The 26,278-nt window shown below is 35.4% G+C and overlaps 1 protein-coding gene across 5 annotated transcripts in view; it reads left to right on the forward strand.

The window, feature by feature from the left end:
- The window catches only part of sick (sickie), a 374,025-nt gene extending 347,747 nt beyond the window's left edge, over nt 1-26,278 (forward strand). For all 5 annotated transcript variants that reach the window (XM_089107071.1, XM_089107072.1, XM_089107073.1 and 2 more), the window contains 6 exons: nt 177-493; nt 4,046-4,192; nt 7,123-7,344; nt 7,887-8,083; nt 11,767-11,989; nt 22,100-26,278. In XM_089107071.1, the coding sequence (XP_088963197.1) occupies nt 177-493; nt 4,046-4,192; nt 7,123-7,344; nt 7,887-8,083; nt 11,767-11,989; nt 22,100-22,325 (1,332 nt within the window). In that variant the 3' untranslated portion in view covers nt 22,326-26,278. The remainder of the gene's footprint in view (nt 1-176; nt 494-4,045; nt 4,193-7,122; nt 7,345-7,886; nt 8,084-11,766; nt 11,990-22,099) is intronic.

Below are 26,278 nucleotides of genomic sequence, written 5' to 3' on the forward strand. Positions count from 1 at the left end.
TATTGCATGGTCTTATAGAAATCAATTTGACAGAAAAAAAACCTACATTTGAATGCTTCACCCTAGTGTGAAGATATTTTGCGGTAGACTCAGAGACCGATCGCTTGATACTGCTTCATTTTGATCGTTGGAGAAGCTTAATATACTTTTATTTATAATTCAAAGTTCTTTTCTAGGAATATTTAAATGAGATCGATCCAACCTCCTCGTTAGGAATTTCTGCCGACTGTGTGTATTCATATCACTTTGGAGAAGTATCCCAGGTATTCATAAAAGCTAAAGCCCCAGTTTCGGAGTCTAACTCGCCCCTCCAGCAGCTTGAATCGGCAATAGATGCGTGTACTGGGCAAGGAGTCTATCCCGAGCTCCTTCCTTTTGGCTATTTAATAGGTGAAGTTGATCGAATATTTGTTGCTCTCAAAGGTGCAAAACAGGAAGAGAGTTTGGATGCCATGGTCTTCGAAACACTTATTCAAAAACCCATACTCAAAAAGTGAGTATTTATTGCACTAAAAATCGTAGGATAGGTCTTCTTTTTTAAGTATTGTTTCAAGTGTTATGGCTAAAATTTTGGTTACTTGCATTTCTGGTTTTGTTTATGTTTCTTGCCTCATCCAAGCTGACGCCGTTCTTCTGATTAGACCCCGAAGTCGCGCCGAAAAGTCCGCGGCGCGCCGCCGCTGATTCTATCGGCGGCGGCGTCACTAATACGCCGCCGTTTTTTTCGCTCTTTTTTCTTATCAATATCGTCCTCTAGGCTTCAAACGACATCCTAACTAATCTGCTTCTTAAATTTAAATACTGTAATCTTGGGCTCTCCATGTATATTGGAAGGAGAAGAAGAAATTTTTTTGAAAAAAAATTATACCTTGCACTTTAAAATTTTGTTCATTTTCTTTCTAATTTTTCGGATGAAAAGAGGTAGGTAAAAGAGCATAAGGCAATTTAGGATGTTATCATAGGCAGCGCAATCGCGCTGCCTAAGTAAAGAACGACGTTGGCGCAATGTATTATTTTTTTCCATACCAGGGCAATTCATATCGAAGGAGTTGTCGTAGAAACTTCAAAAAGGACTCACTCGATTGGAAATTGGAATGGCCAGTGCCCTTTTTAATAGTCGAAAGTGATTGGGAGGCAGCTAACACCCATTCCACGTCCATCATTTCCCGAAAAACATCCAATCAAAATTCTAAGATAGCCATTTTGTTTAGAATAACTTATTTCTGGACAGTAAATATACTTCTGAGGAGATAAATCTCCCACAACCCTCAGGGCATGGGTTTTAAGTTATTTACGAGGGGCACATAACAAGAATTTTGACAAAATGTATTATTTATAATTTTTTTCCTTTAGACCAGGGCACTTCGTATTGAAGAAGTTGTCGTAGAAACTTTAAAAGCGGTTGATTCAATTGGATATTAGCGGGGCATGTGCCCTTTTTGGCTGTCCTAAATAATCGAAAGGCAACTAACACCCATTTAACGTCCACCCTTTCTCAAAACATTTTCAATCAAAACTTTGAGAAAGCCATTTTGTTTAAATTAGTTGAAAGTTCTGCAAATTAGGTCTTAGAGGATCACAACCACCCTCAAAGCTCTTAGGTTTAGGGTTGTAATTTATACCCTGGGGGCATATAAGGTGTTTATAGAAAGTGTTTTTGTAGAAACCCAAAAACGACTCATTCAATTGAAATTCCAAAGGCTTAGTGCCCTTTCTAATAATCAAATAGTGGTTGGGAGGCTTGACTATTTATAGTTAAGATTGATGAGGGTATAATTTATCATTTTGTTTTTGTTGTTTAGACCAGGCCACTTTGTATCGAAGGAGCTTTCGTAGGAACTTTGAAAAGGGCTCATTCGATTGAAAATAGAAAGGGCTGATGTCCTTTTTAATAGTCGAAAGTGATTGGAGGGAAATTAATCCCCTTTCCACGCCCACCCTCCCATTTGCTTTATGTTTAAAAGTAAATGCTGCCTTAAGATTAAATAAAAATATACTGTTTTAATGATATTTCTCAATAAGGAATCTAAGCATTATCCCAAAAACGACTGAGGGTATTATGTTCAAACTTCGGGGTTACTTCTGCTCCTAAGATTTAACCAAATCAAAATAGCGTGAGTGTATCCAAGCTATCATAGGAAGTAAACAGATTTTTTTGGGAATGGTATCAAGTTTTCCGTTTCAGGTTAACTAGAGGAGGTATGAAACTAAATTAAAATTAAACTAAATTATCTGTGTCCATATTTTTAAAAGGGTTTATGTTGTTAAAAATTGCTGAAAATTTTCTTCCAGAATACAAATAGCAGGCCAAACTATTAATTCTTAAAAAAAACGAAAAGATTCAAAGTATTATTTTCTTTTCCCCTGAAAAGACTATTTAAATATAAAATGAACAGAAATTAATTAAAAAAACTGTGTCCAGAAAATAATTTTTTAAAAGAAAATTAAAGAACTCAATTAAACAAAATATTAACGAAAATTAAATAAAATACTCTACCATACGTAAAACTCTCGCAACTCACCATCAATCAATAAATGAAACCTAAAACGAGAAGAAATTACAATAAAAACAGAGCCAACCTCAAAAAAAGTCAAGAGGAGCTTAAGTTGGGGTGAAAACCCATCTGCTTTTCCGAGGCTAGAAAAAAATTTGCACTCCACTGAAAAAAAAGCAAATGAATGTGCATTGTCAGTTTAATATACATATACTGATATTAAGTAATCAAAATATTAATATTATTTGATTTTTTAAAGTTATAAAAGTAAAAACATTTATATTTTTTTTTCAGTTAAGTGCAAAATATGTTTTGCCTTGGGGAAGGCATAGGGGTTTTGAGCCCAACTTATGTTCACTTCTGCTCATTTTGAGTTTGACTCGGTTATTTATTGTAATTTCGGTTCGTTTTGGGTTTCATTTATTTATCGATGCTGATTTGTGGTAGTTTTCCGCTTGGTAGATTATTTGATTTTATTATTGCTCATTTTTGTTTAATGCAGTTCTTTGCTTTTCTTTAAAAAACTTATTTTGTAGAAAATGTTTTTTTAATTAATCTGGAAAAGAGCTAGAGCTAGTATAGAAATATATCTATGGAAATGAATTACATTTTATTTGAAAAGTGAGAAGATCATACTGAAGTTGAAGTAGCCTTAGACTTTGACTTGAAACGTCATAACTTAACCGCTTCTTTCAGAAAAGAATTTTGGAGGGTTATTTCGTGTTGATAAGAAAAGAGGGTAAAGGTGGAGTTTAGTTCCCCCCCCCCTCCTGTAGGGTAGGGCGCTGGAGCCCTATGGTAAAGGTGCAGGTTTGTTTTCCCTTATAAAAACAACTTATTTCAGCAGATACAAAGAAGAAGCCCATTTGCGGCATTCTGTGGGACCTCAAGGTGCAATGCTAGTATCAGATCTCACTTTTGTTACATCAATTGTAACTGAAGTGATGTAACCGCTGATTTAAAATTGTTGGTGTTGTTAAGCCATGGTATCTGATTTGTATACAGTGTTTTTTCGATGTTGTTATTTGTTGTTTTGTTTTTTTTCACTTCCTTTTCGTATGTATTTGATGAACAGGAGATGTTTGAACTTCAAACTTTGAAATTTATACACACCTTAGTCCAAATCATTAACAAGAAGGAAATGACTAAGCACGGGATTTTAAAGGAACACTGCGATGTTAAACATAAACACAACATAGGTTTCCCTGGGTCTAGTGGCTAAAAATGAGAATTCTATTTGGTCTGATCGACGGTGAACAAAAACACTTTCCGCACGACCTAACAAATCCCATTTTTGTCTTATTATTATTTAAGGTTTTTAGCCAACCATTTAAAAATCCTTACTACAATCAAGTTGAGGTTGAACGTGCTTGGTGAAGTAGAATTTTTATTATTATTTTTAATCAAAAAATCGGCGCGCCAAAACAATTTCGGCGCGCCTCTCAAATTAACTTCATTTTCTGATACAAAGATAGTAGAATGTGTGTTTAAAATTCATTTTCTTGATTTTAAAAGTTTAAATTTTACTTATTTACGTTTTTACCTTTCAGATTCTTGGGTCTTCTGCGTGATCATAGAAGGCTTGCATTATGTGGTCCCAGTGGAACTGGCAAGAGCTATATTGCACAGAAAATGGCTGAATTTTTAATGTACAGTGAAGAACAAGAGACGGATGAATCTTCTGTGATTGCCATCAAGTAGGTTTTTTTTATAGGTTCTATGTTTGCTCCTATGATTCTAAGGTTTTTTGATGATTTCTAGAATGTCTTTCTTGACCGATAAAGGCATTTTAGTTTTTGCATAAGTCTTGAATTCAATAAAGAGACCAGTGATTGGGCACTCTTGGATACAAGGTTTTGAATGCAGCCAAATTTGTGATTTTTGACTTGAAGTAGTTTTTTATTTACTTTTATTTTTCCAAATTTTGGTCTGTGAACTTGAATGTTAGTTTACTCTAGAGTTTAAATGATTATAACCCCGAATACGAGCATTTTCTAAAGCACTATTTAAGCACTGTTTTAGACAAAACCAACATCTTTCGCCTTGGAAATCTCAAATATAAAACACTTTAATGGTGACCCATTAGAAATAGGGGACCCTATTCCTGCCCACTTCTGTTTAAAGGGAGATACATAGTCTCTAGCAATCATGCTATTGTCTTAGCCCCTCTTGCAGATAAACATTATGAAGACAGTACGCATCTTGTTTCTGAAAGATTGACTTGTGACGCTTAGCAATTGACAACGCTGGAAAATCTCACTATGAGTTTCCTTACAAGAATGGAAACTTTTGAATATAATTTTCAATGTCAATATTTATGTTCTGACAAATGCAACTAGTATTTTGTTAGACATATTAATTTCAACGTTGATTGTTGCTCAACATTCACGTTGATCCTAATTTTCCATTACAATTATGTTCTGGGACTAAGAAACGTTCTAACGTTACTTATGGAGCAAAGCAACGCTACAGTCCTAAAAATAATTTCATAGTGTATTTCCGCCGAACTTTCTCACAGTCACGTTGAAAAAGGTGCTCACATTTTGAGGTGAAATGTTGAGACTATATTTGTATATTTCTTTTATTTTTTCTTTGTAGGTGTCACCTCTCTATCACGCTTTTTCTTTACATTCGTTTTTTCTCTCATTAGTATGTTGCAACTTCTAATCATGGATTTGACCAACTCTTCCTGTGCTCGATGTCTATTTGATAATATTTGGGAGGGAAATATTTTCATTATTTTGAAAGCGAAAAATCCCAAATTGAAAGTGAAACTTATATTCGATCCTTCAAGGTGGTTTAATGAGGGTGGCAGCCCAACTGTGTTTTATCCAGCTGTCTAATTTGTGGTGATTTCTATTTATTTTATTCATCCATTCTAATTTCTGTTTGATCTGAGTTTGATGTGGTATTTTACCATTTAAGAGGGTCTTAGGTTTTTCATATTGCTCTTTATTCTTATTTGGAAAGCTATTGCTTTCAAAACATGTTTTTAAACCAATTAATGGAAAGGTTGAATTACAATGTATTGTTGAATCCAACCTCGTACTTTGACCGGCAGTGCGTAAAGTGTTTCTGCAGTCTCCTTCGATAAATATTCCGGACCCATTTGGTCCACAAAATATTCGCATCATCGGCAACCTGCTACGATCACGATTCACGCATTCTGTCTCCAAATCTGTTCAATCATCAGTGCACGATCTGTTCCCGACTGCCTGTGCCTAGCAGTGCGCTCTGTCTCCGAAACCCTTTAGTGAACAATACATACGCTCCATCTCTGCCACCCCTTTGTCAATTATGTGCCTGATCCGTCTCTAACCCTGCCTAGTTATCACCGCTTCCAGGCCTCTCTGGTTAACAGTATAGACACTTCACGTCTGATATTCTTTGGTCAAAACTACACACGTTCCGTCTCCCCTCTCTCGTTAATAGTAGCCTCCTTTTGTTTGGATCACGGAATAGCTGTTCTAAATTAAAACGATTTAATAGCACATTTCAAAAATGTTGTTTGATTTCCACCATCGTTGGTATTTAAAGGTTTCTGAGCTTGTTGTTTCGCGACAAAGCCTAACATAAAAGGTTACTGCAAAAAAAAAATATAATAAGAATAAGCTCGTTTTAAGACCGACCGAGTCAGAGCTTGACTTATTTTGTACTGAATCAGGATGTGGCTTATCTATCAATTGGATCAGGACAGATCGTTTCACACCAAGTAAGGATTACTTGTTTTTACCCAGAGTCATTTCGTAGCTTAAACTTAGTGAGTTGTCGTAATAAGATTTATAATATTTAGATGATTCTGGTTTAAACAAGGTAAAACACTCCTGCCTTTTTGCTAAAAATTTGGTGTTGAAGAAGAGTGAGGGTTAGAGGTGCCCTGATCATGATTTGTACCTCAAATCGCACATGTTTAAATTTTGTGCGTGATTACAGTTCTGACAAAATGTAAGGTGCCTTTTTTTATATATATATATATAAAATGTACCAGTGAATTGGGCCATTTGAATTTTTTGGAGCTCTTTTCCATTGGGCTGCGTGGGTCTTGTTCCTCTAGAGGCACATTTCGAGTAAAACATGAACGTCTTACCCGAAAAGCTCTATCAAAATATTGATCTCATTTCACGTTGGGGCTGTGGGGGGGGGGGGGGGCGGGGCAGGGGCCTTTGGAGCAGAAAATGGTATGTTCTTTCTAGAAGGCTGCGTGAGTCTTGTTCCTCTTAGAGGCTTATTTCGAGTAAAACATGACTGTTTTACCCGAAATGTAAGATGTGAGTTTTTGTTTTGTTTTAATTTTGTTTTCGTATAGCGATTATTTTTTTTCTGTTTTCTTTATATGTTCTGTTTGTTTGTTTGGTCTCTTTCTTTTCTTGTTTTCCTGTTAATGAAGGCTTCCGAAACTGAAGCTGAAATATTCGGACTTTATTATTGTTGGTGAAGAAAAATGTTATTATTCCAATGTCTTATTGACAAATTATACCTGTTTTTTTTTGTATCTTCATTTTGTATCAATTGTTTTAGGTAAAGTCCTGCTTATCTGATTAGCCTGACATTTTATTTTCTAGATTTTTTCAGCTTCAGCTCATAGAAATCTTTTTAAATCAAAAACTATTTAATACCTCTTTTTCAGTATTGACCAAGAGCGTTCGAAAGAGATCAAGACATATCTCCTTCAAGTAGTGTCTGAGCGAGAAAAAATTCCCGTAGTGGTCGTATTAGACAATTTACATTCTGTAGGTGCCCTAATTGATGTCTTGAACTCAGGTGATATAGAAAAATTCCCTTACGTCATCGGAACAGCATGCCAGCCAACCAGAGGAAAGGGGAACCTTCATTCTTTGAGTCGCTTCAGGTATAATAAAATAATTGTACTTCTAACTTATAACTTGAAAAGACAAATGTATTAAACGAGAAAACTACTTTTAACTATATCGTAAAACATAATTGTTCGAAGAAGTATATAAAGAGTTAGCGTCATTTTTTCTTTTAAAATTTAATTATGTGTTGCCAAAGAGCCACTTTTCATTTTAATTTTTTTAGTTAGTTTTATGTTCTGCAACCGGAAAAGAATGGCCAAGTATACATATCTTAACTAATAGGCAAGCTCTACTCTCTCTCTCTCTCTCTCTCTCTCTCTCTCTCTCTCTCTCTCTCTCTCTCTCTCTCTCTCTCTCTCTCTCTCTCTCTCTCTCTCTCTCTCTCTCTCTCTCTCTCTCTCTCTCTCTCTCTCTCCTCTCTCTCTCTCTCTCTCTCTCTCTCTCTCTCTCTCTCTCTCTCTCTCTCTCTCTCTCTCTCTCTCTCTCTCTCTCTCTCTCTCTCTCTCTCTCTTTCACTCACTCTCGCTCTTTCTGAATCCAGTGAAATCACTCTTTGAAACGTCGTATTTTTCTTAAGGTGGATCCCATACGCCAATCACTTAGAGCCTGTCAAGGGGTTCTTAAGTCGATATATGAGACGACGACTAATAGAAACAGAACTAAAAGCCCAAGCTCGACTACCAGATTTAAAACGAGTTTTAGATTGGGTTCCTCGAGTTTGGCAGCATTTGAACAGATTCATTGAAAATCACAGCTCCGCTGAAGCCACAATCGGTAAGTTTATTTCGTTTCATTTTATTAGCCGATGAGAGGATTGCTTACCAACGACTCCTCCCATGGTTCAGTTAATCTATTTAATAGTACTGTTTTATTAGTGTTTTGTCTTAAAGATTTGCTTTTGAAGCGTGGATAAATAAAGAATCTTCAGGATGTACGCGAGATTGCCCTACATATAGACAAGAGAAGCATGACGTTCCTAAATCGAGTCTCAATACTTGAAGTATCTGTCTTTGTGCCCTGTTAAAATTGACTCGAATACTATGTTGTGTAAAACTTTTTAATCTTTTATGAATAGTTAGTTCCTACAGGAATATTTGGGATAAATATATTCTCTTCTTCTTAGTTTCAGTTATATTTTATACAACAATAAGCTTTTTCTCATTCGTTTGACAGTTAATCTAGGGCCAGTGCACTATACCTATTGATAGTTTCGATACCTTATGAATAGTTCACCATCGTTTTTGTTTTGGAGTGTTTTTCATTTTATTGTGTTTCTTTTCTTTCTCTTTGCCCTTTCAGCCATAGAGCCTTGCCGAGGCGGGGGGGGAGGGGGAGAGGATGGAATTATGAAGGTGAATTTTTCTTTTTTTTCCATTTTTTTTGTTGAACAAATAAGCCATAAGCTCTACCAAATCTCCTTAACAGTTGAGGCATTTGTGCAACAACCAATGCACACAAATTCCCCAAATTAAGCCAGAAATTCAAAAACGCTCAACACCCACAGGGTATTGGTAACTATTGGGAGGGTGGTCAGAAAGAAGTGTATTGCTTGAGAAGTTTATGCAGTAGGGAACCATAATTGCTACAAGTTCTTATTTTAAAACTTTGTGACCCCTCTACAGAGGGCTATTCAAAACAGGCTAAGAAGCATGCTGAAATTGGTTTGATCTTTGATAATGCCGTTTCTCACTCTGCTCATGTAACCCAGTGGCTCTTTGAGCAATTTTAATGGAATATTTGCTGAACCTTCACTTGCAGTCCTGTTGACTAAGATTGAAGAAAGTTGATTGGTGGACGGAGCTTCCTAACTGATGTGGAGCTCAAAGAAACCGCTACAATTCATTTCAAGTCATTGGCATTGACATTTAAGCTACATGAACCTTTTTCACATATATGACAAATGTCTCTATCGTTAAGGTGGGTATGTAGAGAAGTAACCTTTATTACACTGTATTTTTGATAACAAATCATTTTTTGCATTCACCTATCTTCGTTTATAGTCAATCGAAAGTAAAAAAAAAATACTCGAATGTAACTTTTTTTGCATGCGACAAAATGCTTTATTCGGATTGACTTGATAGTTAACCAAGTGCCGTTGCGTAACAGCGTTTTTATTTCAAAAATAGCAGTGTAAACCATCCATAGTTCGGGTGAATATATTCTATTGTCTCTTAGTTCAATAAGAGCCTTTGGGCTTATGTAACTTGCATAACTTTGCTTAATTGCACCAACAACTTAAAACAGACCCTGACAAGAAACCTTCAAGGGTGGCCGGCTATAAACTTAGCTTTTTGTAATAAACTAGACCATTAAATTAAATTTATTACATCTGTAATATATTGTAACTACTACTACTACTAATAAGTCACCGCAGCACCAAGCCGCCTGAGGCCAACACAGCTACGCACGATCCTCCTCCACCCCAATCTATTCAAAGCCTCCCTTTTTACACCTGCCCACGAAGTTCCCATTTCCTTTAAATCTTTCTTTATGACGTCCTTCCACCCCAGACGGGGACGACCTGCCTTCCGTTTAGCCCTAGATGGTTGGCCGAAAAGAACAATCTTCGGCAATCTGTCATCTTTCATCTTCACAACGTGCCCTAGCCATCTCAATCTTTCTTTCATTATAGCCCTAGAGAGTGGTATTGAACCACATTTTTCGTATAGCCTATTGTTTGAAATACGGTCTGTCAGCCGGGTACCCAGAACAATCCTTAAGCAATTTCTCTGGAAAACATCTAGAAAATCTTCATTTGCTTTTCGGAGCGTCCATGCTTCAGAGCCATATTTGACCCTGTCATCATTGTAGCTTCTAATATTCTAATCTTAGTTTGCAGACTTATCTTCCTATTCTTCCAGACTTTTTTTAACTGTGAAAAAACACCCTGAGCCTTGGCTATTCTATTTTTAACATCTTCACTGCTCCCACCATCTTTACGAATAATACTACCCAGGTAAGTGACGCTTCCCACCTGATCAATCTTTTCATTACCCAACGTCACCTTTTCATCTTCACTTGTTCCTAGCCTTAGTGACTTAGTCTTCCTAACATTAATTTTCAAACCAACTCTAGCACCCTGAACTCGCAAAACCTCTAAAACTTCATTCATTTTGCTCCTACTTTCATCTAGGATGCTTAAATTATCAGCATAATCCAAGTCCAGGAGACTTTTTCCTTCCCATTTGATTCCGTGGTCTCCCATTGCCTTTCCTGTGCTCCTTAAAACAAAGTCCATCAAAATACTCCATATAAAGGGGGATAGAATACAGCCCTGCTTAACTCCTGGTTTAATACAAAACCAGCTGCTAACCTCATTTCCTACCTTAACCGCAGCAGTGTTATTCTCCTACATAGCACTAATCACTCTAATGTATTTGTCTGGTATACCATACAAGGGTAAAACCTTTACTAAAGCTCTTCTATCAACAGAATCGAACGTTTGCTCATAATCTATAAAACTGAGGACCATATGTGTTTGAAAACTCAGGCACTTCTCAATTATTAACCTAAGAGTGAAAATTTGGCCGACACATCCTCTACCTTTTCTAAAGCCGCACTGCTTTTCTCTTAAAACTTTGTCTACGGCATCTCTCACTCTAAAAAGTATCATATTACTAAGTAATTTACTACCTACAGAGAACAGACTAATGATTCTATAATTACAAAACTCACGTTTATCCCATTTACTATAAAGTGTCTTAATTAAAGTTTCCCTAAAATCGTTAGGTACTTCCCCTTTTTCAAAAATCATATTCATAATCTTCAATAACTTATTTCTGACCTCAGAGTCACCATATTTAAGAAACTCATTTACCACCCTATCAGCATCTGGAGCCTTATTATTCTTTAATCCTTTTAGTACTGTTGCTAATTCCTCCTCACAAAACAAATCTTCCTTCACATACAAAGTATCCCAAACATTTTCATTTTCCTCTATATTTTTTCCTGCAACTCTCTCTCGGTTAAGCAAGTTCTCAAAATGTTCGGCCCATCTCTCTTTAGTTTTTTCCTTATCGCTAATTGCGACCCCATTCCTATCTTTAACTGGGACAAGTCCGGATTGACTGCTCCCTCTCAATTTGTTAACGTGCCAGTACAAAATATTGTAACCTTATCAACTTATATTCTCAAAAAGATTAATATTTTTTTAATATTTTTGGAAGTATTATAATGCGCTTCTTGATTATAAGAGCAACAAGAGGTAGAAAAATAAATTAAAACGGATTTTTCTTTCTCTATCCTCGCTAATACAAATTTTATTATTTTTGAAAAAAATGTTCGAAATATTTTTTAACGTGTAAATTTCGACGTTAAAATAAAGGAGTTGATGGTTCGTAATGGATGATTAAAAAGAAATGGATTCATTTAAGTAACACAAATGAATTCAAACACCGAGTGAGAGTTTTCTAACATTTGTCTTTTGTTAATGGTAAAGTATAGTTCCTTTTTTAAAGGTCCAAAAATATTTATGGCTTGCCCAGCTCATTTAACTGGCTCCCAGGTATGGTTCAGAGACTTATGGAACTACACTGTGGTTTCATACTTGGTAGAAGCTGTTAAAGAAGGACTGCAGTTGTACGGTAAAAGGTCAAATTGGGTTGACCCAGCTCAGTTTGTCTATGAATCTTATCCATGGGCCTATGGAGCTATGAGTGGAACTCCAGAAGGGATTATGAGGTAATTATTTTTTGATTGTTTATATTACGTAGGCCTCGAATAAATAAGGTATATTTTACAATATGGCATCAAACCCCACCCACCGGAACCCAAACAAAGATAGCTTGAACTAGGCTTGTTTATCCCTCAGACTCAAGAAATTGAATATAATCAATTCTTTAGCCCTTTCTTGTTGCTGTTATAGGAATTAAAAACTTTTATAGCCATAACTAGTGTAGCAGTGATCAGTTGAACTAGAAGTGTAAAATATAAAATTGCAATATTAGGGCCATGAGCCGCCTAAAGTCAAAATAGAAAAGGATAGACGGTATTACAGTAAAGCTGAGAGGAGCCAGATAACAATCTTCTTTTCTTTTCTTTTTTCGTTTTTTTTCTTTTTTTTTCTTTTTTTTTAAGGACAGGGTTCAGTTTCTGGCTATATGAGTTTCCGATATTCTTGGACAAATGCTTACACGACTGAATTCTAGTATTTTATTTACCTTTTCCACAGTAGTACTTAAGGAATTTATGTCACAAATTTCAAAGATTTCCGTTTCAAAAGATTTCAAAATGTTAGCTGATAACATCTTTTGTTTCACCTTAGTGCTTTATAAAATTAAATAAAAAAAACAAGTTTTTTTAACTGAAAGTAAGGGGCGACATTAAAGCTTAAAACGAACAGAAATTATTCCGTATATGAGAGGGGCTGTCCCCTCTTCATCACCTCACTCTTTACGCTAAAATTTGTCTTTTTCTCACAACTCTGTTTTTTAAAACAATAAAAAACTTTAGCGTAAAGAGCAAGACGTTGAAGAGGGGACAGTCCCTGTCATATACGGAATAATTTTTGTTCGTTTTAAGTTTTAATGTCGCTACTTACTTTCAGTTTAAAAAACATGTTCTTTTTTTATTTAATTTCTGATCGGTTTTTAAGTTAATGCAGCTTTTATTTTGGCTCACCGTCATTGAATAATAAAAAAAAATTTGCATAAAAATTTTACTCTTCTTTTGCTAAATGGCTGTCTCTAAATTTGGTTCTGACGTAATTTACAAATTAACTTACGTAACGAACTTCTATATTCGTATATTTTTCTTCTGGCAAAAAATACAAAGTTGCAGATTTTTGCAGATACGAGCTTGAAACTTATGTAATAGGGTTTTCTGATGCGCTGAATCTGACTGTGTGATTTTTATTAAAATTTCACTTGTAGGGGATGTTTCCCCCCTCTTTAAAAAATCAGGTAAATTTTCTCAGGCTCGTAGCCTTTGATGAGTAATACTAAACTTAATAAAATTTATATATTTAGAATCAGCATTATAAGCCCATTCTTTTGATACATTTTTTGAAATCAAAACTCTGTTTTTAAAAGTTTCGATTACTATTGAGCCGTGTCGCTTGTTTTTTTTTTTATTGTTTTTTCTATTACGTATATGTTATTACGTATATGAGGGGGTTCTCCCCTTAGTTCATACAACGCTTTTTATGTTAAAAGCTAAAAAAATTTTTAATTGAAAAACCCTGAATCACAAAGACCGATTAATTATAATATATAGCTCTTTTGAAAGCACTAAAAAAACTGTAGCGTAAAGAGCAAGGTATTAACTTGGGGGCGACCCCCCTTATATACGTAATAATTTCTGTTCCTTTTAAGTTCTAATGTTGCTTCTTACTTTCAGTTGAAAAAACTTGTTGTTTTTTAATTTAAATTCTGATCGTATTTTAAATAACGCTTGGAAATCCGGCGCCCCCTTCATAGAAATGTCCCTTACCCCAAAGAAACATCCTCTACGAAAAAATTCTCCCGATTAACCCCCTCCTCAAGCCCCCCCCACCAGAAAAAAATCCTTCCTGAAAATGTCTGTATACTTCCCAAGAACCAATACAATATGTAAGCAATGGCCAAAGTTCATATCTTGCAGCCCTTCCCCTGGGAACTGTGGGGGATTAAGTCATCCTAAAAGACATATTTATTAGATTTTTGACTATGTTGAACAAAATGGCTATCTCAAAATTTTGATCGGGTGACTTTGGGGAAAAAATGAGCGTGGAAAAAAAAATAAAAAAAAAATAAACACGCATCCGTGATCTTTCCTCTGGCAAAAAAATAGAAAATCCCACATTTTTGTAGATAGGAGCTTGAAACGTCTACAGTGGGGTTCTCTGATACGCTGAATATGATGGTGTGATTTTCATTAAGGTTATATAACTTTTTGGGGGTATTTCCCCCTTTTTTCAAAAATCAGCCAAATTTTCTTAGGCGCGTGACTTTTGATGAGTATGATTAAACTTGATGAAACTTATATATTTGAAATCAGAATTAAAATCGGATTCTTTTGATGTATCTATTGGTATCAAAATTCCGTTTTTTAGAGTTTCGCTTACCATTGAGCCGGGTCGCTTACCAGTTCGTTACCACGAACTGTTTGAAGAATACAAAGTTACACATTTTTGCAGATATGAGCTTGAAACCAATGTAATAGGGTTTTCCGATATGCTGAATCTGACGGTGTGATTTTCATTAAAATTCTTTCGCTTGTAGGGGAGCCTTTGATGAGTAATGCTAAATTTAATTAAAATTTATATATTTAGAATCAGTCAGCAATATAAGCCCATTCTTTTGGTACATTTATTGACTTGAAAATTCCGTTTTTTTAAAGTTTCGATTACGATTGAGCCGTATCGCTTTTTTTATGGTTTTTTTTATTGCGTATATGTTTTTACGTATATGAGAGGGTTCTCCCCTTAGTCAATACCCCGCTCTTTACGCTAAAGTTAAAATTTTGTTTAAATCACAAACCCCTGAATCACAAAGGCCGTGAATAGATAGCTCTTTTCAAATCACTAAAAAAAAAACTGTAGCGTAAAGAGCGAGGTATTGACTTGGGGGTGAACCCCCTCATATACGTACTAAATTTCTGTTCGTTTTAAGTTCTAATGTTGCTTCTTACTTTCAGTTGAAAAAACTTGTTTTTTTTAATTTAATTTCTGATCGTGTTTTAAATAATGCTGGGAAAGCCGGTGCCCCCTCCATAGAAATATCCCTTGCCCCAAGAAAATATCTTCCACGGAAAGATTCTCCCCAGTAACCCCTTCCGTTAGCCCCCCCCCCACCAGAAAATAATACTACCCGAAAATGTCTCTATAGTTCCCAATAAGCAATACTATATGTAAACAAGGGGCAAAGTTCATAACTCGCAGCCCTTTCCCTGTGAACTGTGGGGGATTAAGTCATCATATAAGACATATTTATTAGATTTTCAAATATGCTGAACAAAATGGCTCTCTCAAAATTTTGATCCGGTGACTTTGGGAAAAAATGAGCGTGGGAAGGAGCCTAGTTGCCCTCCAATTTTTTGGTCACTTATAAAAGGCACTAGAACTTTTAATCTCCGTTCCAATGAGCCCTCCAACGATATTCTAGGACCACTGGGTCAATACGATTACCCCTGGAAAAAAACAACAAAAAAACAAATAAACACGCATCCGTGATCTTTCTTCTGGCAAAAAAGGGAAAATTCCACATTTTTTGTAGATAGGAGCTTGAAACCTCTACAGTAGGGTTCTCTGATACGCTGAATATGATGGTGTGATTTTCATTAAGGTTCTATACTTTTTAGAGGGTCTTTCCCCTTTTTTTCGAAAATCAGCCAAATTTTCTCAGGCGCGTAACTTTTGCTGGGTAAGATTAAACTTGATGAAATATATATATTTGAAATCAGAATTAAAATCCGATTCTTTGGATGTATCTATTGGTATCAAAATTCCGTTTTTTAGAGTTTAGGTTACCATTGAGCCGGGTCGCTCCTTACTTACTGTCCGTTACCACGAACTGTTTGAAATTAGCTAAAAAAAAACAAGTTTTTTCTTAACTGAAAGTAAGGAGCGACATTAAAACTTAAAACGAACGAAATTATTCCGTATATGAAAGGGGCTGTCCCCTCCTCAACGCCTCGTTCTTGACGCTAAAATTGTTTATTGTTTTAAAAAATAAAGTTGAGAGACAGAGTCAAACTTTAGCGTAAAGAGCGAGGCGTTGAAAAGGGGACATCCCCTTGTATATACGGAATAATTTCTGTTCGTTTTAAGTTTTAATGTCGCTCCTTACTTTCAGTTAAAAAAAACTTGTTTTTTTTAGTTAATTAGTGAATTAATGCAGCTTTGATTTTGGCTCACCGTACATGAATAATTAAAACGAAATATGCATATTAATTTTACTTTTTTGGCTGAATGGCTTTCTCGAAATTTTGTTCTGAAGTAACTTACGAATTAACTTACGTAACGAACTTCTATATTCGTATGTTTTATTACGTATATTAGGGAGTTTGCCCCCTAGTCGATACCTTGCTCTTTACGCTAAAGTTCGAGTTTTGTTCGAATCACAAAGACCGGTTAATTAGAATAGATAGCTCTTTTGAAAGTACTACAAATAACTTTAGCGAAAAGGGCGAGGTATTGACTAGGGGGCGAACCCCCTCATATACGTAATAATTTCTGTTTGTTTTAAGTTTTAATGTTGCTCCTTACTTTCATTTGAAAAAACTAGTTTTTTATATTTAATTTCTGATCGTTTTTTAAATAATGCTGGGAAATCCAGCGCCCCTTCATAGAAATGTCCCTTCCCCCAAAGTTTATAACTTGCAGCCCTTCCCCCGGGAACAGTGGGGGATTAAGTCATCCTCAAAGACATATTTATTAGATTTTCGACTTTGGGAAAAAAATGAGCGTGGAAAAAAAAATAAAAAAAATAAACACGCATCCGTGATCTTTCCTCTGGCAAAAAAATAGAAAATCCCACATTTTTGTAGATAGGAGCTTGAAACGTCTACAGTAGGGTTCTCTGATACGCTGAATATGATGGTCTGATTTTCATGAAGGTTCTATAACTTTTTGGGGGTATTTCCCCCTTTTTTGAAAATCAGCCAAATTTTTTTAGGCGCGTGACTTTTTATGGGTAGGATTAAACTGGATGAAACTTATATATTTGAAATAAGCATTAAAATCTGATTCTTTTGATGTATCTATTGGTATCAAAATTCCGTTTTTTAGAGTTTCGCTTACCATTGAGCCGGGTCGCTCCTTACTTACAGTTCGTTACCACGAACTGTTTGAAGAATACAAAGTTACACATTTTTGCAGATATGAGCTTGAAACCAATGTAATAGGGTTTTCCGATACGCTGAATCTGACGGTGTGATTTTCATTAAAAATTCTTTCACTTGTAGGGGAGCCTTTGATGAGTAATACTAAACTTAATAAAATTTATATATTTAGAATCAGCAATATAAGCCCATTCTTTTGGTACATTTATTGACATGAAAATTCCGTTTTTTAAAGTTTCGATTACTATTGAGCCGTATCGCTTTTTTTATGGTTTTTTAATTACGTATATGTTTTTACGTATATGAGAGGGTTCTCCCCTTAGTCAATACCCCGTTCTTTACGCTAAAGTTAAAATTTTGTTTAAATCACAAACCCCTGAATCACAAAGGCCGTGAATGCTCTTTTCAAATCACTAAAAAAAAACTGTAGCGTAAAGAGCGAGGTATTGACTTGGGGGCGAACCCCCTCATATACGTACTAATTTCTGTTCGTTTTAAATTCTAATGTTGCTTCTTACTTTCAGTTGAAAATACTTGTTTTTTTAAAATTTAATTTCTGATCGTTTTTTAAATAATGCTGGGAAATCCGGTGCCCCCTTCATAGAAATGTCCCTTACCCCAAGGAAACATCCTTCACGGAAAGATTCTCTCAAGTAACCCCCTCCTCCAGCCCTCCCCCCTATCCACCAGAAAAAAATCCTTCCTGAAAATGTCTGTATAGTTCCCAATAGCCAATACTTTAGGTAAAGAATCGGCAAAGTTCATAACTTGCACTCCTTCCCCTGGGAGCTGCGGGGGATTAATTCATCCTCAAAGAAATATTTATTTATTTCTCGACTATGCTGAACAAAATGGCTATCTCAAAATTTTGATCGGGTGACTTTGGGAAAAAAATGAGCGTGGGAGGGGGCCTAGTTGCCCTCCATTTTTTTGGTCACTTAAAAAGGGCACTAGAACTTTTAATTTTCGTTCCAATGAGCCCTCCTACGATATTCTAGGACCACTGGGTCAATACGATTACCCCTGGGGAAAAAAAACAAAAAAAAACAAATAAACACGCATCCGTGATCTTTCTTCTGGCAAAAAATGCAAAATTCCACATTTTTTGTAGATGGGAGCTTGAAACCTCTACAGTAGGGTTCTCTGATACGCTGAATATGATGGTGGGATTTTCATTAAGGTTCTATAACTTTTAGAGGGTCTTTTCCCTTTTTTTCGAAAATCAGCCAAATTTTCTCAGGCGCGTAACTTTTGCTGAGTAAGATTAAACTTGATGAAATATATATATTTGAAATCAGAATTAAAATCTGATTCTTTTGATGTTTCTATTGGTATCCAAATTCCGTTTTTTAGAGTTTCGATTACCATTGAGCCGGGTCGCTCGTTACTTACAGTTCGTTTCCCCGAACTGTTTGAAATTAGCTAAAAAAACAAACAAGTTTTTTCTTAACTCAAAGTAAGGAGCGACATTAAAACTTAAAATGAACAGAGATTATTCCGTATATGAAAGGGGCTGTCCCCTCCTCAACGCCTCGTTCTGGACGCTAAAATTGTTTATTGTTTTAAAAAATAAAGTTGAGAGACAGAGTCAAACTTTAGCGTAAAGAGCGAGGCGTTGAAAAAGGGACAGCCACTTTCATATACGGAATAGTTTCTGTTCGTTTTAAGTTTTAATGTCGCTCCTTACTTTCAGTTAAAAAAAACTTGTTTTTTTTAGTTAATTATTGAATTGCTATACTTTTAGTCTTGGCTCCTCATCCATGAAAAATTAAAACTGAATTGGTGGGTTGATTTTACTTTTTTGGCAAAATATCGTCCATAAAATTCTGTCTTAACGTAACTTACGAATTAACTTACATAACAACCTTTAATATTTGTCTACTTCACTATGCATATCAGGGATTTCTCCCCCTTGTCGATACCTTGGTCTTTACGCTAAAGTTCGAATTTTGTTTGAATCACAAAGACCGGTTAATTAGAATAGATAGTTCTTTTAAAAGTACTACAAATAACTCTAGCGAAAAGGGCGAGGTATTGACTAGGGGGCGACCCCCCTCATATACGTAATAATTTGTGTTTGTTTTAAGTTTTAATGTTGCTCCTTACTTTCATTTGAAAAAAATAGTTTTTTATATTTAAATTCTGATCGTTTTTTAAATAATCCTGGGAAATCCAGCGCCCCCTTCATACTCGTAGAAATGTCCCTTCCCCCAAAGTTTATAACTTGCAGCCCTTCCCCCGGGAACAGTGGGGGATTAAATCACCCTCAAAGACATTATAATTAGATTTTCGACTATGCTGAACAAAATGGATATCTCACAATTTTGATTGGGTGACTTCGGGAAAAAAAAGAGCGTGGGAGGGGGCCAAGTTGCCCTCCAATTTTTCGGTCACTTAAAAAGATCACTAGAACTTCTAATTTCCGTTCGATTGAGCCTTATCACGACACTATAGGACTACTGTATCAACGTGATCAACCCTGGAAAAAAAAAAAAAAAAAAAAAAATAAACACGCATCCGTGATCTTTCTTATAGCAAAAAAAATACAAAATTCTACAGTTGTCTACATAAAAACTCGACACATCTGTTGAACAATTTTCTGATATACTGAACGCGATAATGTGTTTCTCATTGGATTTCTTTTAATTTTGAGAGTTGTTTCCCCCTTTTTTCAAACATAAGGCAAATATTCTCAGGCGCTTAACTTTTGATGGGTAAGTCTAAAATTGATAAAATTTATAAATTTGAAATCAGCATAAAAATCTGATACTTCTGATGTATCTATTAGTATCAAAATTCCATTTTTTAGAGTTTCGGTTACTATTAAGCCGGGTCGCTCCTTGCTTACAGTTCGTTACCACGAACTGTTTGATAAAACCCAAGTTTTTCAAATGAAAGTAAACTTTGACATTAGTTTTAAAACGCGCAGAAATTGTCCTATATGTAAAGTGATAAAACAAAATCGCGAAAAAAGGAAGAAAACGAGGACAATTAGCAGCCAGTGAAAAAATTGAAAAATTATGCAAATATTTCGGTCAAGACTTCCGCTTGACCGCCCTCAGTGCAGAATAAAACTGATAAAAATATAAAAAACACCTTAAAATAAAAGCTAAAAAAATGTTAGTTACCATTTCACCGCTACTGAGAAAGGGTCGTCCAATTTTAGTTTTTTGTTTTTATTTTAAGGTTGGGTTATTTATATTTTTATCAGTTTTATTCTACACTGAGTACAGTCAAGCGGAGGTCTTGACCGAAATATTTGGATAATTTTTCAAGTTTTTCACTGGCTGTTAATTTGCCTCGTTTTCTTCCTTTCTTTGCGATTTTATGTTTTATCATGATTAGCCAGTGTGGTCTCAGAAATTATTTATTTCTTTATTTCTTGTGGTCTCAGAATTATTTATTTCTATTTATATGTAAAGTGGGGTCGCCACTCCCTCTGCAACCTAAGGTATGAATAGTACTTTCCTGATAGCATTTCCTAGAGAGCAAAAAATATAGCCAGCTGGATATTGGATACAATTGCTTTATTTACAAGTGTATTACTTGTTTTATTTCCCTTTCTAAACATTTAAAGCGTATTTTTTTGTTTGAAGGAAAGGCGAAAAATAAGTCCTTTCATTGTCGAAGAACTGTACCAAAACGTTGTTTTACTTATTATCGCGTTCCTCTTGCAAGAACATTTACTCTACAAGTATTGAGAACAAAGAATCACACCGTAATGAGTTGGTGGGATGTTGAGGGAGCTGCAGAACCCTGATTGAAAACCTGTTGAACCCTCTTGAGGGAGCTTTAAAAACCATGATTGAAAAGCGAACACCCTTAACATTTATTCCAGAGAAGTGGGAGCTCTTAAATTTCAAAATGATTTTCAGGTCACAATGTCTAAATTTGCTTATGGGATATTCGTTTAAAACCCGCTTTTATTCAAGGATGCTAAATGAATGTGATCTCTTATTCCACACTAAAACATTTTTGGTGCTAAGAGGGGAGGAAACTACTATCTCCTTAGCATCCATACTGTAGGTTTATTCCAAATACACTATACCAAGTGAATGAGTATCAGAGAACACCCCCCTCCCTCCCTCCAGACTTGTCACGAAAGTTTTAAAAGTTGGCTATGAAAATATAGTTTTGAGGTTTCAGGCCTCCTCTCGACAAAAAAGAGCTACTGGCCTTCCTCCAATATTTTCTGAGCGATTATGCAATACCATGTAACCGATTATAATAATATATACAGCATGAAAAATCTCTATAATAATTGTTCATTTTTGCATAGATTGTGTATAAGTTTAAAGCGGATGAGCCATTACGTGATAGTATTGCTTCTGAAACCAAAATTCAATGGTTTTGAATAGATTGACTGTTTCAGAATTTTTGATTAATAGTATTTTGGTCCTTATCGGGCCAATATTTTTGTTTTGGGGCATGAAATGGCAGAAATTGGTAATTTGCTGCGGCTTGATTAATTTTTGACTTAAACACGGTCCTATAACTTGAAATTGTTATTCGAATGAGTCCTCTCTTGATATTCTACGATCACTGTTTCACTCCTTCGATGTAAACACTCCTTGATGGGGGGGGGGGAGCAAACAAACAAAAAAGCATTCGAAACCAAATTTTGTCATCTTTTTGTGACCAAAAACATGATAAAATTCTCAAAGATATCAGTTACTGAGGTTTGAGGCAAACTATCTAGTTTTCAATATAGTTGAAATAACACTCTAGCCTACAGGGGTTTAGAGGAGGATGGCTGACTACTTTTACTGCAATTATATTCATTTCAACTTTGTATTCATTAGCACACGTATTTGTTTGAAGTTTTTGTTCACTTTAAGTTTTAACATCGCCATTACTTTTCTTTGAAGTGACCTATCTTTCATCTTTTTATAAACTCGTCAGTTAAAAATTGACTCAACTGTGAATTCACTTAGCCCACTTTTTTATTTGATTTTTTTTCAAGTCCAGCCTCTCTTGGTTTACAAATTTACGAGTAATTACAGTAATTGTGACTATTCAATTCTTTTGTAGGATAAGACCAGAAGATGTTGGAGAGGATAACTTCACCACGGGAGTTACGAATTTAAGAACGAGGAGTATTAGTGAACAAGATTCAAATGAAGATCCTCTGTTAAACATGTTGATTACACTCCAGGAAGCTGCAAATTACACAAATCCATATTCAAACAACTCAGATTCAACGGGTTCCTCACGCCAAAGTCCTGGCTCGAATCCTAGTATTGACTCAATCGGATAAAAATTCTTCTTTGTTCGAGTACAAGCGAGTTAGGATCGGATAATGAGTGAAAGATATTTTATAGAAGATGATCCAGATAACAAGTCCTGGTGAATGTGATAAAATCTCATAACTTTAAATCCCATGGTAGTGACAGTGACTCCACAGTATTTAACAACAAGATAATTCACTACACCGTTGAATTGTTGTCTTTGCTTGAAAGAATGTTTTAGCACTGAAATTCAAACTTATAATTTGCCTTTTGGGATGGTGAAAGAGAGGAAAAAATCTAACGGAGCTGCCGTTCATTTTCTCCTAATCATGATGAATGATAAAACCCATACTTATTTAAAAGCACCGTTGGCTACAAATTTAGTTCGGAGTCCTTGATATGAAAAACTGTTACGGGTTGAATATTTGCTCCATTCTAAGTGAGATCACGGAATTTCAGCCAATCGCCGATGGTTCTGAATTAATTCGGGATGAAATATCAAAACATTGAAGTATAATCAAACAAGATCTGAAAGTGTCTTACAGCTCTTTCGAAAATATATACGTGCTGCAACTTACGTCTAAAGAAAGTGTTGACGGAAGAGCTGCCCGTGAATGTGAGAAAATCTACTTTCAATATTTATAACGAAGTACACAGCTTTGGATTTTGAAACCACTCTTCTTCATATTTATACCACAACAATTGTTTTTACCACAACTCCTTAATGTGCATACCAGTTGCTCGATGGAAGACATAACACAAAACAAGCCTAAGTCCATTCCGTCGGACCTTTTCTATTGACTATGTCACTTTACGACTTCTGTCGTGCAGCTCTTTGCATACATAAATGTAACAAATATATATAAATATGTAAAAAAAGAGATTTTTAAAGTGGTGTCTGCTATGAATTTTCTTTAATATTTTGACTATGATAGTTTGATGAAAAAAGTGTTATTTTAGTGATATTCGCCGTTAGGTGACTAATATGTAGCAGTTGCAGCTGAAACAAACTGATATCACAGTATTTTGGATTGAATAGAAAAATTATGAGTGAAACTGCAAATGGGGATTAGGATCATGTGTTCCTACTCTTACATAATTGTTTTGATATTATCTGCTGATTTGATATTCTATACTTGCTGATTTATGCTCCATTGGAGCTCATTGATTATTCATCTGAGTTGAGAGCCTTACGCATTTAATTATTTTTTGTTTCTCTCGCTTCCTGTTTTCTCTAGTGGTAGCACTCATAGTGTGTAAATTTTTGTTCTTCAGTTTTTTTTGGTGATTTTGTTCATTCTAAAAGTGCTGCTCTATTTATTTATCGCTTAGAGTTTCATACAATTATGGTTCCTATACAAATTTAATTTGCAAATCTAAAATTAAATTATGAATTGGTAAGACATACGTGTGGATCTTACGAAGTTAGTTTATGCGTTTTTTGACCAAGTCAAATCCTTGTTTATTTTGTTCGTCTACCTATATAATTTATAATCTCGGTAACTCTAGAGAAGATATTTTTATTGAAACCGGTTTGTCTGTAAATATTAAAACACAAAAGGTATGTAACCAAATATCTAGCCTGGCTTGCTCAGATAGAAGAGCAACATATTTTCAATCTTGCGGTCATTGGCTTGAACCCAACGTTAGTTTTCTTCTTTTAGAACACATTGACAACATTTTCGTTAAAATTTGCGTTTGTGGACACAAATTAATGTTAGACTATTTTAAGCGGGCTGATGGATAAAGACGATGGACAAGACGACCACAAATTCCTTATTGGAGGGGGGGAGGGGGTAATATTTCTCTCCAATCCTCGCGAAAGAGTATATTCGATAGGTATTTCTTTTTGACTGTCGCCTGACAAGTTTTGTTGCTAGTTTAGTATGACCTGATACTGTACTTTGTTTTCTGTCCCAATGAAAAAAAAACCAGCTAGGAAGCAAAGGTCTAATAATGGAATTTCTGAGAAACTAAATGGAAATCTGAATTATTGTTAGTTCTTGGGTCTGAAATAAGGAACATTATTCAATGGTGCAAAACTCAGTAGCGTGAAATTTCTAACGCAAAACTCAATGACTAAAGTAATGAACATAAAAATGCTTTTGTTACCATCATAGGGGCTTTGGGGCGTACATATTGCAGAAAGCGTTTTTTTTTGTTTTTTTTTACTTTATTGTAATTTCTATACACTCTTTTGATAATATCGAGAGCTTAATATGCAAATCTATGCTTCAACCTTTTTCTATAATTAAGTTGAACTTAAGCTGCAAATTTTTCTACTCACTGCGGTTCTAAATTACCGATTTTCCTAAGAGGGCATTTGGATTAAATTAGCTTGAGGTGCGTAAGATTGTCCCAAAATACTTTAGAATAAAATAAAGTAGCTGAATGTTACTACAGTTATAATTTTGTTCCATCAGTCAGTCCATTCTCACCCAAACGAATGGGTGAATCGTTGAGAAAAATGACAGCTGATTTGTGCTGCAGCAAATAGGGGTTAAATGTATTCAACTCTTAAGCTACTGTAGCCCGATCTCATCAATTTGTTAGGCGAACCAATGCTTTTTTATTAGCTTTCTGTGATCATTTCTATGCATGACGTCCAGTGGTATTGACCCTATGGTAGCACAGTAGGTTGATGCTCTATTTGGCAATACAAGGACTTCCAGTGGTATTGACCCTGTGGTAGCACAGTGGATTGATGCTCTGTTTGGCAATACGAGGACTTTCAGTGGTATTGACCCTGTGGTAGCACAGTAGATTGATGCTCTATTTGGCAATACAAGGACTTCCAGTGGTATTGACCCTGTGGTAGCATAGTGGATTGATGCTCTTTTTGGCAATACGAGGACTTCCAGTGGTATTGACCCTTTGGTAGCACAGTGGATTGATGCTGTTTGGCAATACGAGGGCTTCCAGTGGTATTGACCCTGTGATAGCAAAGTTTATTGATGCTCTGCTTGGCAATACGAGGACTTCCAGTGGTATTGACCCTGTGATAGCACAGTAGATTGATGCTCTGTTTGGCAATACGAGGACTTCCAGTGGTATTGACCCTGTGGTAGTACAGTGGATTGATGCTCTGTTTGGCAATGCGAGGTCCAGGGAGGGATCTTCGCAGCGGCAATACTGGGCGACAGGTTTGCTACTTGTCCCTGTAAAAAAAGACCCAGCAACTAGAACGTCGATTCGATGCCCGGTGCGCCAGCAACGTCTCTAGAAGATCTTTATTTATTTGTTTTATCCAGCAGTATTGAAGCCAGATTAGACTGTTTCCTGCCAATTTAGTTCTTAAAATCCATATTTGACTACTTAATTTTCAGAAATGTATTTTCTTATGTATGTTGTATAGAAAAATGTTCTCAGTGTGTTCTAAAAACAAACATCTTCTTTTATCTGATTAGCTTTAATTTTGGCGAATTTCCTAAAATGGTAGTAGCCAAATTACAATTTTACTCGCCCAAGAGGTAGAAAATAGCTCTAGTTGCCACCAGTTAGAGGAAAAGACTGATATGTCCATTTCTAAGCCGTCGAACTTTAGAAAAATATGTATACTTTTGGATTATATAATGGAGTCATCTCCTTAGTGAATAATAAGCATGTTTTGCTTATGTGGTCCATCCCTCCCCTCTGTAGAAGAGGCCGTATCCCCTCTGAAAGGAAAACCCAACTGTATCCTTGATGCTTTAATTTTTTTTATTAGAATTTGCTGCTTAATTTGAAAACAAAATCAATAACAAGAAAGTACTTTTGTGGATGAGCTTTTGTATTAAATTATTATTTATAATCTATTATAAATTATTATTATTATTATTATTTATAATTTTAAATTATTTATATCATACTTCCTAGTGTCACTTGTTTTAAAACGAGCACAAAGAACTTTTCTAGTCGATAATTGATTTACTAGACCATTTTGTTGCTTATCTATCTACCGCTTTTTTCTATTATTGTAATATTTCTCTATAAATATGTTGTT

The sequence above is a fragment of the Artemia sp. Qi Xiang Cuo genome, chromosome 21 (assembly GCF_049724085.1).
Source record: "Artemia sp. Qi Xiang Cuo chromosome 21, ASM4972408v1, whole genome shotgun sequence".
NCBI lineage: Eukaryota > Metazoa > Arthropoda > Branchiopoda > Anostraca > Artemiidae > Artemia > Artemia sp. Qi Xiang Cuo.